The sequence below is a fragment of the Agelaius phoeniceus genome, chromosome 1 (genome assembly GCF_051311805.1).
Source record: "Agelaius phoeniceus isolate bAgePho1 chromosome 1, bAgePho1.hap1, whole genome shotgun sequence".
Classification (NCBI taxonomy): Eukaryota; Metazoa; Chordata; class Aves; order Passeriformes; family Icteridae; genus Agelaius; species Agelaius phoeniceus.
Window position 1 is genome coordinate 99,301,558 of NC_135265.1, and position 14,999 is coordinate 99,316,556.

General features: G+C 34.0%; 1 protein-coding gene across 3 annotated transcripts in view; it reads left to right on the forward strand.

The window, feature by feature from the left end:
• LOC129123809 (cadherin-19-like) overlaps window positions 1-11,903 on the forward strand; it is a 112,505-nt gene extending 100,602 nt beyond the window's left edge. For all 3 annotated transcript variants that reach the window (XM_077183846.1, XM_077183840.1, XM_077183842.1), the window contains 3 exons: window positions 5,761-5,878; window positions 7,833-8,084; window positions 10,435-11,903. In XM_077183846.1, coding sequence (XP_077039961.1) covers window positions 5,761-5,878; window positions 7,833-8,084; window positions 10,435-10,928 — 864 coding nt within the window. In that variant the 3' untranslated portion in view covers window positions 10,929-11,903. The remainder of the gene's footprint in view (window positions 1-5,760; window positions 5,879-7,832; window positions 8,085-10,434) is intronic.
• The last annotated feature ends 3,096 nt before the right edge of the window (window positions 11,904-14,999 follow it).

The window sequence follows — 14,999 nt, forward strand, 5'->3', positions numbered from 1 at the left end:
AATTAAGTTATTTTTACATAGCCAAAGAGTATGCTGATTTGTGATATAGAATATAAAACACATCATGAGTAAAAATAATTGTTGTCCTAATTATCCAGACTCAGACACAGTTAATAATAACTTCAGTCTAGATGAGAGAGCTTGCTTTGAAGCTTTGGATTTTCTGAAAAACTATGAAAATTCTTGGTCTGCTTTTATCGACTAAGTGCTGACCTTCAACCCCCTGCACAGTGTTTTTGTGCGAGTTACAGCTATGTTTAGCTTAGCCTCCAAAAGTCATTCAAACAAAAGGATTAGATTTCAGTCTGTGGGACTATAATCCAAATTTGACAATAAAAAATGGATATAAAAAATGGATAGATAGGTGTTTTTGGCATCATACTGAATGCATTCATCGTGTTTATTAGACATCTTGAATGGAATTTTCACTATCCATTTAATGTTATCGTTTACTACTGTCCTATAATACAGAAGTCAGCTGTATACTACACTACAACTCAGGTTTTCTTTAAAACATTGAAAAACACTTTCACTGCACCACCACCATTGTATAAACTGTTTTCCAAATGAATCGAACATGAAAGTTGCATTGTTAAATAGCCTTCTGTTCCACTACAGCTATAGTTATCATCAGATAAAATAGAACAAAATTATTAAGGCATTCAAACCTGTGATTACCTTTTGATTAGACTTTTTGACTTTATAACTGCATGTAAACACTGTAAATTATGACCACAATGTTCTATAAATTGTTTATATTTACCATTTATGGGTGTGTACAGTAAGTACAAACCTTTGAACTTCCAAGGAAATATGCTTTCCAAATAGTCAAAAGACCAAGATGACCAAATCCACCCCAAAGGTAGCACTAGAGACATCTCATCAAGAATGAATCTCAAAAAAAAAGCCTAATTTCCAAGATATTAACAAATTAACTCATCTGGATGATGCAGCTTGAAAGATTGATGTAGACTGTATAAAAATCCTTATATTATATGTGAGCAAGCTGACTGTCCATAATGTACCTATGCATGGTAATTTCAGCCCTTTTGCGAATATTGATCTTTCTTCCTATCAGAGAGAAAGCTGATTTCTGCTGAAGATAAACTATACTGAACTACCTATAATCTGAATTAATCTGTCATCTCTAATGCATATTTATTCTGGAAATTCTGAGTTCCTTTAATTTGGGCATCACATATGAAGTGATTTTGATATTACAGCTTGCTTAGCAATTTTTATTAGATTCAAAGAAGTGATTGACTTTCAGTCAGAGATAAGAAAAAAACTAAATTTATTTACTCAGTACTTGGCACATAATAAAATAATAATCAGTTACAGTGTAAGTGAAAAGTACTCATTTGCTATTACTTCTCTGCATAATGAAATTTTGACAGAAGAAAAGAGAGGAAATCGTTAAACAAATCCTATGAGCATATGATTAATGTTAAAAATGAGTCGTTTGCTAAACAGATACTTTCTAGCAAATCATGATGCAAAATTGTTTTTCCTAGCAGAGAAATGAAAGTGAGAGGTAAGACTGTTTATTATTTCATATTGTATGTTTTCTTCAACATTTACAAAAAGCATCTGAGCAATAATGATAAGAAAATAAAAAGTTAAAAAATCCTCAACAATGAATGCATCCTTTAGAGTATAAAAACATGATGAAGCTGTGAAAGCAATGTATAATATAACAGACTCTTACTCTGAGCTATACCTGCAGATGCACTGAGTGTAACATGTGATGTTTTGAAACAGGGGGCACATTGACCCATGGAAAATTCCTTTTTCTGCTTTACGTGGACCATGATTCCACAACATTATCTCTTAGCAAAATGGCACAGGTGGGAGAAGTTTATTAGCATATGTGAGCAAACATAAAAAAAGCACCTCAGTGTCACGGCATGAGCTTTGTAATTGTTAATTCTTTGCAGATAAGTACACAATTTTATTTATAGTTGAGCAGAAACATTTACAGTAGACCCAGATAAATCAGTTGAATACTGTGCCAATTTGCTTTTCAAAACAGAAGCAGTCAACAGGAGAACCTGGCTCTTGAGGTAAAAGCTCTACCTGGAACATGTAGTGCTGACTAGTAATCAACACTTTAATCTTTTACCTGCTCTAAACTCTGATGATCAGTAAATTTTATGAGACTGAGCAATATCTTACTGCTTATAAGACTTCTGCCAATTTAAACAAAATCAGTTCTGTACTCCCTAAAAAAATGGGTGATTAGATCTCCTTCATCTTATAATCCACAGCAGAACTCCTATCGAAGGATGTTTTGTGGAAAACAAAACAAAAAAAACTGAAGTGGAAAGAGAGAGGTGGTAAATGTTTCTACTTCCCTCCATTTCTCTAATGGGATTGGTAGACTAACACATAAAGGACTCAAAATTCTACATTCAGAGTTCTCTAGCATCAAAATAAGGAGTACTGTTGTTCAGATAGACAATTTATGTCTTAAATTTAACTTGGTTGAAAGCCAATAGAAGCAGAAAGGACTGCAACAAAGATTTGACCTTTCCTTTTGGACCTCTCCATAATTCTAATAAAGTAAAACCATTTGGAGTTCCGGAAATACATTTCCAATTAAGTTTTATCAAGCTTACCTGGCAGTCAACTATCCCATAATCCACAGGTTTTTATTTACAAGATGAATAAATGCAATCAAATATAATAAATAATTTATTTACAAGATGCCATTCAGACAACCTGGGCTGGCATGTGTATAAGGAATTTCTTCCTCTTTCAGTTTGCCTGGGTGGGAATATTTGTTCAGATAGATCACTCATAACTGATTTACCACTCCTGGTATTCTCCTGTGGTTGCCTTCTACAGTTATGACAAGTTCTCACAGGGGAATTTTGTCCAATGTTCAGATTCCAAACCTTTGTCCAATGTTCAGATTCCAAACCTTCACCTCCATTTAGGCCTAAAATGAGCATGTTCATGTTTCCCATCTATGCTTCTGGTGGCTCATCTTATGAAAGCTTTCTTCTTTGCTAGCACACTGAGATATTTCACTGCATTCTTTAAGTCCTCAAAAGCCATCATAAATTCAAATCAGTTTTTTGAAAATAATCAAGTGAATCAATCTGTTTCAAAGACATACCCATTTTAAATGAACTGATGGATCTTTAAAGCTTCTACATTAATGAGACTTGAAATAAGAGTTTTTGAAGCAAATAAATTTCAGCCAAATCAACACAACAACTGACATAACCTTGCAAAAGCAACAAATCATTCACTATATTTTATTTGTTATACACTAAAATGTAGGAGGTGTGTAAGCCTCAACACACAAGCAGTAATTGCAGTTTTTGAGAATGTGATGCCAGTTCCCTTGGTACGAGGCTAGAATCTCCTGGGTTAGACGTACAAAAACCTAGGAAATCGGAAAAAAAAGGGATTTCCTTCACTCTGTGTGATTTTTCCTTCTAAGTCAGTAAAATCAGAGGTACTTATTGCTCTCTGCATATTTTGTAGCATAATGTGGGCTTTGTTGAATCTTAGTAGAAGTGCTACAGCAAGCAGTAAACAATAAGAATTTGTCCTGTCCTTATGTTCCAAATTTTCCCCTGCTGTTAAGGTGAATCCTTAAAGGCATGTATCTATAAGTATCTATATTTATATCTAGAACAAACATGGGTATCTTAAGTTTGTGCAGAATGGGACAGCACAGATCAAATCAAGGGAAAGTAGTTTGGGGTTTTTTTCAGTTAGCCACATTCTCCTTAGAATTTTATTGATTGAATCAGATATAGATAAAATGTACAGAGCCAAATACATTCCATATGTACCATATGGAAGTCAATAATGAAATAGCAAAACAGTATCTAATTCACAACTGCTGTAACTTTATGATCTTCACACATTATATACTCTTAAAAATATGTTTTCAAAAGATATTGGTAATGCCTGGTTGAATGACATTTTTTTTTTAGTTTTTGGTAGGTAATTTTTATCTACCAAGTAACTGAACTAAAACCAAAACATCTTGGTTTAAAATAAAACAAACTAAATGTCGCCAAGATGTCTTTGTAGATCATTATTTTATTCTGCATATCTTAATAGACCCTGAATTTTAAGAACAGGCATACATTCATACCGAGATTTATCCTCATCTGTGACATGTAACCAGCAAATTTTCAAGAAAAGCCAGTATGGTCTCTTAGTTTTTTTGAGATAGGTGGCAAAATATTATAAAGTGTGTCCTTCTTTGCAATTTAGACTGGACATTAAACTTTGTACCCTATTTCTATTCATGTTGAGCATATTATGGGAATTATATTTTCTTATAAAAATTATGCCTGTGGTAGTCAAGGAAATGATAGCTGTCAGTTTATCCTCACTGATTTCTTGACCTGAATTTTTTCTACCTGTGTTTGTATCACCTCACTTATTTTGTTAGTTCTGAGGAAAGAAAAAAAATCCCTCGAGAATCTCTCTCCCTTGTACGCCATGACATCACTGAGAAGCTATTCCTCTCACTAAAGGCAATAAAACAAACAAACAAACAAACCAAACCTAAAAACCTCAAGGGTCCTCATGTTTCAATAGAAAGAAAATAGATTTAAAATAAATTTCACATATGAAGAGGGAACAGTGTTAAGAATACAAAGCTTTTGGTGTGTAAGCCATATTTTGCACTCTGCTGTGATGATTTCACCAAACCTGGCTTGCTTAAAAAGAATGTGTGTTGAAGTTCTAGATCTTTGAAAAAGCATCTAACCAGAAAAGAGTTGTCAAAGGCACAGATGGAAACCAGCAGTAGCCACTTCCACTGACTTAAAGCCCTGCTTATATCATTCAGGTGATCTGTGGTTTGAGAAAAGTTGAGGGTTCAAGTTCTTGTGTTCAAATACATACAGAGCATGAGATAACTGATGAAATTGAGCCAAAGTTCAAATTTGACCCTCTCTTTTCTGAAAATTTGTCAACTTCCAGCAGTTTGCTTTCCTCCTGATCAGCAAGGATGTTCACTAATATATGCTGATAATTCAATATTTACTGATAAATATAAGAAATATAGACTTTTTAAAAAGAAATACTGCTAATTATGTTAACTATGTGATTGTTTATTTATAGAGATGAAAAACATTCTTTTGAATGCTGTTACTTTTTATTTTATCTTGCAATGACTGTCTGGTTTGACAGATTTCTAAATGAAGACTATTTCGTTTTCTTGAGAAAAAGCAGCCAAAAATTTCCATAATCAATCTGTTATAATATCCAGAATCAACAATTCAGCATGTGAACTTGTCAACGTATGTAACTTACTGGAGCCACAATATACCAGTTGAATGATGATAATGTGTTTGTGGACTCAAAAGGAATGGGTTTTGCATAGAAAGATTTCTTCAAATGCAGAATGATGTACTCTTCACTTTGGATTAAAAAAAAAAAAAAAGGAACAAAACATTCTTTATATAAATTTTTTTAGATTTATGGAGACTTCATTTGCTCCTGGTCCTTTGATCTGGAAAGCATTTTAAGTTTTCTCAAGATTTCAATGCCTGCCTGTCTCAAATGGATGAAAACTTAAAGCAGAGTACTTGCAGAATATAAGTCTCAATAAGCCTATTTGGGTGTTTGGTGAATATTTGCATATTATTCACTCAACACAGATTCACGGATCACAACTTCAACATCAATAGTTTAATTTTAACATATCTTTTATATCCTTTTTATTGCTTTAAAGGACAATGAAATTCTTTTACTCTAAACAACTCTGTTCTCTTATTTTTCCAGCTAATTCAAAGGATCAGTGCAGTGGATAAAGATGACTCAGAAGAAGGTCACCATTTTTATTTCTCATTGGCTCAGGAGGACTCAAACAGCTCACATTTTACTGTCAAAGACAATCAAGGTAGTGTCAGTCATGCAGCTTTTTAAGACCCTCCTATGGAAGATGCATGCTTCCAACCGGTTCTTAATTTCTTAAAATTTTCCATTTAAAGACAAATTTTTGTCATAAAAATTAAATATGGTCTGAGGTCCACTTCAAAACAATAATTTAATAGTATCAAAAAGTGCATTTTCTTTTTCAAGTGAATAATATAAACAGCAAAAGGCAGTTTTATTTCAGGGAAAGAAAAAACAGCTGAGATGAAAAATACACTGATATTTCTTAAAAATTTTTTTCTTAATGCTGAATATGGTGGTCATTTCCAACTTTCTTGTTAAAATTATTTTCCTGAAAAATAAGACCATTAGAAACAGAAGATTGATATAAGATTGTTATTTCATTAATTCAGCAAGACCAACATTATAAAAACAGATAACTAGGAATGGAATGTTATTTATAATATACAATATCAAGCAATAACAGACTGAGATGAAAACACAGGTGTGATAACTGATGGAATTTCAAGGAGGTGACCATTCATAGTCAGTCTGCTGAGACTACGAAATAAAACTTTGTTGGACTAAGCTAAAGCGCACATCGTTCTTATTGACCATGGTAATTATTTGAATGTTCTGGCTAAGGGAACAGATCAATGGAAACGACTTTTGGGGAGCTCCAAATACATTAAATGCAAAACTACTTCTCAATTATCGTCAAAGTTAGTCAATGTATCAATAAGAATTTCAGTTCCCATCTTCATCTCTCACTCCCTTCCAGGAAGAGATAAGTCATTATATTAAGGTCAAATTGTGCACAAGCCATGAGCCTTTCCCACCTTTCCTCTTTCTGCCCAAAACCCAAGCAGACCCTCACACAAAGCAACCCATTCAGTTCCTTTTGATGGCTACTAATGGGGGAAAAAAAACTTTTTGAAATATGATGCAATAAGATATCATCCTGCCTCTTTCTGCCACGTCCAACAGAAATGGCTGGTTGAATTCTGATAGCCCTAAGGAAGAGAAAAAGAGACTGTAGATCTCTAGTATTTTATCTCAGAGTTACTTTCTGAACTGTGATAGAAACCTAGAACAACTTATATGTGAGGGAGTTAACTTCAGTAGACTGTATAGATGTATTGTGCAAATAATGGTAGAAACCCTTTTTTCCCTACTTCTACATATACACACGTGCAGTCTTTCACTCTGCCATGTGAAAAAGTTCTGACATAGAAATATTTCTAGATTCTTTTTTCCTCTTTTCATTACACATGTATGTAGACAGGACTATTTTGTTTTGCAGCAATCTAAGTTACATACTCTAACTGATATGCAGCAGGACCTGAATTTAAACTGTTTACTGTGTTTTTTACAGAACAGATTTCTAAACACTCATACTTAAATACAAAGCAAATTGAAAGCATCTAAATTTTTTTGCTATTTTAGGCAGTAAAAGTCCAGCTAGCTCCAGTTTTTTGTGCCAGGGAAATAAATAAAAGACCATTTTAGTGGACTTTTTTCTTGCTTTTTCTTCTTTCCCTTGCCACCTGTTTTCACAATGTGCTGCTAGAAATACTTTTTAACCTTTTTGATTGACAAACTGTCTGTACTTTATCTGTGAACTTCTGGCTTGGTAGCAGCTGGATACATGGAACCATTTTAAGAACCAATTAATTAGTCTGAGCAGGTGCCAGGTACTGAAAAAGATGTTAATTTCTATAGCTCTGAACATTAAAACCAGAGCTCCTCAGTCAAATTTTATTATTGCCCCTGGGTAAATATATCAAAACTAAATACAATTTATTCACAATTGACAAAATATGCACCAAATGTCAGTGCCTGCTTTTATGTTTTTGACTTTTGCTAATGTGTAGCTTTGCAGAGTATGATTGCTTTTAAATAGGTCAGATAGCACTAAATATTATTGTTGTGGTTACAAGATACATATATGCATACCATCATAATAATTTATCTTCTAGATAACACAGCTGGAATTTTCACAGGAAAAAGTGGCTTCAGCAGGCAAGAGCAGTTTTTTTTCTACTTGCCAATCTTAATTCAGGATAATGGAACCCCACCGCTGACGAGCACAAATACTCTCACTGTCACTGTCTGCGACTGTGACACTGAAGTTAACACCTTCTACTGCCGATACGGAGCTTTCATGTATTCCTTGGGCCTCAGCACAGAGGCTTTAGTTGCTGTTTTGGCTTGCATCTTAATATTCCTAGGTAAGTACAAGTAAGAAAAATGACTTTGCTTCCTATTACAGAGGGGTTGCTTAAGTAACAAAGATGGACCCTTCACTCGAAGACTGGAAGTTCTTAGCCATTGGTAAAAATTGAAATAAGGCAAATGTTTCATTTCTTTCCTGTTTTCTTAACTATAATTTCTCCTTTCCTTTCCCCAGTTTTCATTAAAATTTGAATTCTAACATAATTTTCTAAAAGTTGGGTGTAGTTGAGTCATGGTCCTCTTAACTCTCCTGGCAGTGAAATAACAAAGATTTCAGAGCCCAAAGTTTGTATTGATCACAGGTAAAGCTGAAGACAGCATTATTCAAGAAAATTTGCTAGTGTAGGAATATATTAAAAGAAGCAGCACCCTACTTATTCTGCCTTAGGAATGGCAAATGTAGAACTGAGATCAATTATGAATAATAAAAGAAACAGGGAATCTGACATCAGCCAGAAAGTTCCAGACACAGGGAGTTTCTTTCCCAATTAAGGTTTCATCTCTAGACAACATTTTCTCTAAATGTTGGACATCTCCTTTTTCCTCTCAGGAGACACCAGCTTAACCTCCAATACATTTGGGAATTTGTGGATGTGAAAACTGGGATTGAGAGTGGTTCAAATGCACATAAGTTTTTCTAGTACCTCTGTAAAGGGTCGTGCACAGCTGACAAACAGCATTCATAGCCAAACCGACAACTCAAGGCTGGCCATTCTAGACACCAGCCATTTCTTGACTCCACAGAAAAGCCCAGGGATGCATTATATTCCCTACATCCATGCCCTGGCTTCCAACTGAAGACATGGGAACATGCAATGAATTTGTTTTTTCTAGGCTTGCCTGCACCTCCAGAGTTGTCTTATTTAAATCTGAGCTTAGATATCTGCCTTATGTCTTTTGGTCAGTTTAAGCTTACAGGTCAGTATGCATTTCAAGTTTTGATTGATGGTTGCAGGGTATCTGAATAGGTTCACTTTGTGCTATTGAGGTCAGGATCTATGGCTCAGGCAAATTGTACCGCTGCATTATCCAGGCCATCATGGGAATTATTAATTGATGATTTCTTGGGTTCTTGCAGAAAAGTTTTGTCTCCAGGTTGAATAAACCCATGGCATCTACTGGAACTATTCATATCACCAAGGTGAAAGCAGGAATATAGATAAATATATTAGTCCAAAAGAAGAAAAAACTTAATCTACTATACTCTTTACAAATACATATATTTTAAATTCCTTAATTCTTTGAATGTATTTTTGAAATTATTTAAAATTAAATAATAAAATGTTTTCTATATAATGTTTGCCATTTATATCTGAAAATTTAATTTTCAAGTAGAAAGTATACCATCAGAAGAGTTCACCAGGCAAAGCATTTGGAAAACCACCTGTTTTGTGAATACATAGTAAAAATTGTTGTTTTCTGTGCTTTCATGTCTTGTATTGGTACCTCCCATGCAAATAGAATATATATTGTAAGCTATTCTAAGTAGAAAACAGAACTGCTTCAGGTTCCTCAAGTTCTTAAGTAAAATGCTATATTTCTTGATAGTTGTATCCTTTTATGTTCTGAGTAAAAACATTACAGTCCACAAAATACTTGTTACATAGAACAGCAGCAAGATATAGTTAAAAGTGAAAGAATAAATTTATTTGAAAGTCATAGACCAATTCAAAGGGATTGTTCAGTTAAAATGAAATTATGTGGGATTAAAAAATAATGCTTTAACAGAAAATGTAAGAAACTTTTCACATTTTAAAGAAAAAAGATCACTGGATTCATAGGCTTGACAGTAAAATGACGCAGAATTTAGTGAGTCTTCAAATTTTAAAATCAGCACAACAGAAATAGTTGAACACCATTCAGCACAGTCTGTGGAACTGAATGATTCAACCAGGTGAGGAGGATATCTTGCTCATTGTCTCATTTTTCATTTGATCTTGATGGGGCTTTTATCAGAGAGACTGATAGAGATTAAGAATGTAAATTCTGAATGTGAAATGGATATCTGTGAATGTGATAAAAAAATGAATGTGATAAAAAAAGCACTTTCAAAAAGCATAACCTGTTTCAGTTTCAAATTTGCATCTACCAAAAGAACTGCTCCATTTAATTCGCTTTTTTTATAAGTCCCTTTGTAGCCATTTTCCAACACACCCATTGCTCATCTCAAAACCATGAAATGCATAAAAATTACAGCTCTATAAATTTGTTAAGATAGCTTCACTATTCAACAGCCTTGATACTAAGATAAGAAACGATTTTTTAAATATTTCCAAGCACATTCATAGTATCTAGTTCTGCTTAATTTTTTCTCTTGTCCCTTCTCTTTTCTTTTTATTTTGTCAGTGTTCTTTTTGGCAATTGTAACCATAAGGCAGCAGCAGCAGAAGAAGCCTCCCTTTTCAGAGAAGATGGAAGAATTCAGAGAGAACATTGTCAGTTATGATGACGAAGGAGGGGGCGAGGAGGACACAGAAGCCTTTGATATTTCAGCACTGAGGACACGCACTGTCATGCGAACGCACAAACCTCGGAGGAAGATGGCCTCGGAAATCCAGAGCCTCTACAGACAGTCTCTGCAGGTTGGCCCAGACAGCGCAATCTTCAGGCAATTCATTGCAGAAAAGCTCGAAGAAGCAAATACGGATCCTAGCGTTCCTCCCTATGACTCACTTCAGACCTATGCGTTTGAGGGGACTGGCTCCTTGGCAGGATCCCTTAGCTCCTTGGGTTCAAACACCTCAGACATGGATCAGAGCTATGACTACCTTGCAGAATGGGGACCTCACTTTAAGCAGCTTGCAGGCATGTATTCTTCCCACAGAACTGTGGGGGATTAGGCACTTTCTGAATTGTTCTTTTGTTTTCCTAAGTCTCAGCAACCAAATTCAACTGTGGATTTTTAAAAAGGAGGTCATCCCACATTAAACAGGAGAAATAAAAGCCCAAAGGATTTAACATGGAAAGTTTTGGATGTGGAAACCTCTTGAAAGGATAAAACACACCAGGGGTGTTACTGCATGAAGGGATGGAGGTTATAGTTTGAAAACCTTGTGGAAATCTAAGTGCTTAAATGCAAACCTTGCTGCTTTGGATATCTAGATCCTCTTCTGGATGCTGAAAATCTGGATCTTGCTAGGATAAAAGGAGGAATAGAAGCCATAAATGGATGTTGTAAACATTCTGTCATTCATAAGCTTTAAACAGTTTCCAAAGCTGACAGACTTATATTGTTGCGGTTGAACACATACATTAACCAAAGTTAAACACGCATATTTGTATAATGCTTCATTATATAAATATAATTCTGTGAAAAAGTAGACCCTAGATATTCTAATACCATTGTCAAAAGTGCTTACAAGATCATCTATTTATTGTTCTTAGGATGATAAAACTAAAACAAATGTCTTTTCCTATGAGAAAAATTAAAGCACATTACGACATCAGCAAGTATTTGCTGCCATTTTAGTTTTTAATGAAGCTATTGGAAAATGTGTAAACCAATACTTAATTTAGCAAATAAGATAGGAAAAAGAATCAATATTTAACTTAAATACTGCAATCGACCACATTATATATTACTGCACTTAGTACAAAATGCTGTCCAAATACAGGCATTTTTTCCTTTTATTAAGAGTTTAAAGGATGACTGATTTACCAGCACAGATTTATTTTTTTATTATGGAATATAAAATTAGCTGCAGTAGTCAGTTTTATTATAACAATATTAAGAATCTTTAAAATGCTAAACTGATGGTTATAAAACTTTATGTATGACATTAGATAATAAGATAATAAAATGCTTTAAATGTTAATCCACTTTGAAAATGATCCTGAATCATTCTGCAAGACTCAAGTAAGATTTCAAAATTCATTTCACACTGTATTTTTTTCCAACCATTCCATAACAAATATATAGCTATCCCAGAACAATACTTTACTGAAACCACTACCCAGCAGCAATTTTGGAACTGAGGTCATCAAATGTTTTCAAAATGGTCTGTCTGAAAAAAAAACAACCCATCTGTATTTTACTCACTTCTCTTTCACTGAGGGCTCATCTTACAGAAATAATATCCTGCAATCAACTCATTCAATCACCTAAAATCTGGCATCATGATAAACCAAATTATGCAACATATTTCTTTCAATTTTCCTTTTTTTTTTCTTTCTTTTTCTAAGTAAAATTTTAGGTAAGTGAAACTGAATTACAGATTCAGGAAAGCTTATGCAAGGAAGAAGAAAACAAATAAACCAGCCCCAACAAACAAATTCTGCAATGTTTACTACAGTTGCTATTTACTGAAGAAAACCAAGGTATGTAGGCTAAGTGGAAAAGTGCTAGCGCAGTTTAAATTCCTGTTACCTAAAAATAAAACATGGAGGTGTTTGAAAATAAGGAGAGATTTCTAGTGTGAGGTCTGGTAAGAACAGAAATATTAGTCATTATATTCATAGCTGAAAAATTATGGGTAGGGGGGTAAGGGACAGGGTGGCCATCTGACCAGAGGCAGATGAAGCAGCACCTGTTTTCATAAGAAAGAAAAAAGATTCTTCCCAATCTCATGGTAGGATGCCAGTGTGAATGAGCAGCTACAAACGAGCTTTAAAAGTTAAAGCATTGTGTTAATGACTTCAACCTTTTACACCAATGGATTTCTAACACATGTGGCAAAATCACTTTTATTTGAGAAAATATTTTACATATTAATAATTTGCTTCATGGAGAGAGAAAGACTATACACCACTAGTTGTTGACAACAGTGAAAACTACATGTTTAGGATTAGGTCTATAGATTTATGTGGGTTATACCCTAAACAAATCTTTATTTCACAGATGGTCCCAGTGGCTTTAAGAGAATTCTCTGTGCTTTCAGGTTGTATTTGGTACAAAAAGGATAACAGTGTCTGATCCTTTCTCAATCCAGAGATTTTGTCCATTTATGTAGGAAAATAGCCTTCAACACTAAACCATCATGTTTATAATTTCCTGTCTTTACTGTGAGCTATTTTAACAACAAATAATTTTTGTAAGTAGTGCATACCACTAACATAGTTTTTTTAACCCCATGTAGGCCACTGTCAGTAATTTCTATGTAAAAAGAATGATGGCCTGTAAAGGATCTTAAATGATTTTTAGCTGAAAAAGCCTTAGATCATGTTTACATAACAGCCAAAGGGCATGTTTTGCTCTGAAACAAGAATTTATTCCTAGCTGTTACTGGACCACATCTTATTAGGTACCTAGTATTCAATCTAACCCAGCCTTGTCAATTTTCACATGTGAGAAAAGAACCACTGAACTTACTTCACACTTTAACTTCACACTTTCTTCAAGTTTGCTGAAAAATTAGTAGAAAACGATTTTTTAGAATTCTCTTGTTATTTGAAAGAAGTAAACATTCTAAAAAAAATATCATATAAGAGATCACAATCATGAGTAACATGAAATTAATAAAGGATAAGTTATAAGTTGGAGTTTCTGATGATGAAATCTATTAAATTGTAGCATGGTTTTCCCAATAGAATCTTCCACTATCTTTATCTTTCAAAATTTGATTACTAGCTAGAATTCACTATGTTATTGGCTGAACTGAAGAGTGCAGGTAGGGTGACAGATGATAAATAAATATTCAGCTGTTCATGACCTGCCCAAGGGAATATAAGGAAGACTTATTTACTTGAGGATTCCTTATGGTGAAAGGAAGCATCACACGGACTGCTTTTCTGTATGAACACTTTGAAGAGATATTCCTACAGGTGTCTTTTTCTGTAACCTGGCAAAAGAGAGTTTAAGAACTGGTGAAATACCAGACAAAAGATTGGCTTCCTGTTTCACTCTGACTCATAAAGATTCACACCAAACTCACTGAGTGTTGTGGGTTTTGTTTTATTGTACAAAAAACAAGGAAATAAACATGATGCGTATCTAATACTAATAATAATTAGCATTCAGATATCTAAAACTAAAAAAAATATGCAAATCACTTAATAGCATATTGCAGCTTCAGACTCATTGCTCTGAGTAGAAAACTATATTTTTTTATCAATTAAACCAAAATAAAAATGTCAGTTTCGTTTTGACTTCATACATCCCAATGCAGGTTTTTTTATTATCATAACACCGGGAAGAAATTGTGCACATTACTGTGGGAAGTCTTAGTCTTCAATTCACATAATTTTCCTTCCTCATTTTTTCTCACAGGTATTGTCATTATACACCTAGCTTTGCTTTCAAAATCTGCATTGGAAATCTGGTTATTTTAACCATCATTCTGAATTATAAGGGGTCAGCCAGTCAGATGAGGGTAACACTTGTTTGAAATGACAGTGCACATTTTATGCTTGAAAATCAGATCTACTATATGCTCTCTAAGGAGTAGAAGTTGAGGAGTTTATGTGATTTTTCACTCTGGAAAAGAAGGTATTTCACCTTGATCCAGATAAAAAAAAAATAGAATAGAATTTATATGAAAAAACTAGTAGCTATTAGTAAAGCCTGCAACATTTTTCTACCAGAAAACTGATAAACCTGTGCCTTATAAAGAAAAAGTGAGAGAATTAATATTCATTTAAAAATGACACATTTTGAAATAATAAATTGCTTGCTTCTGTATTTGTTTGGGAAAAGACAAATTCTACATGCATGATCTTATATCAGCCTTCTGTATCATACATGGAGTTCAAGGAACAGTAACATTTAACTCTGATATCTAGAGAAGGCTAAAACATGCATACAGAGAAATTGCTTGCATCAGTATGAAACACCTTACCTGCAGCAAACAGATAATAACATTTGTCAGAAATATGTATAGGACTGAACAGGAAGTTTGCCAGCAAAGGCAGTTAGATATACAGCACTAAGAGCAAAACCTAATAAATAGAATTAGAAAACATCAGTGCTTCAAAAA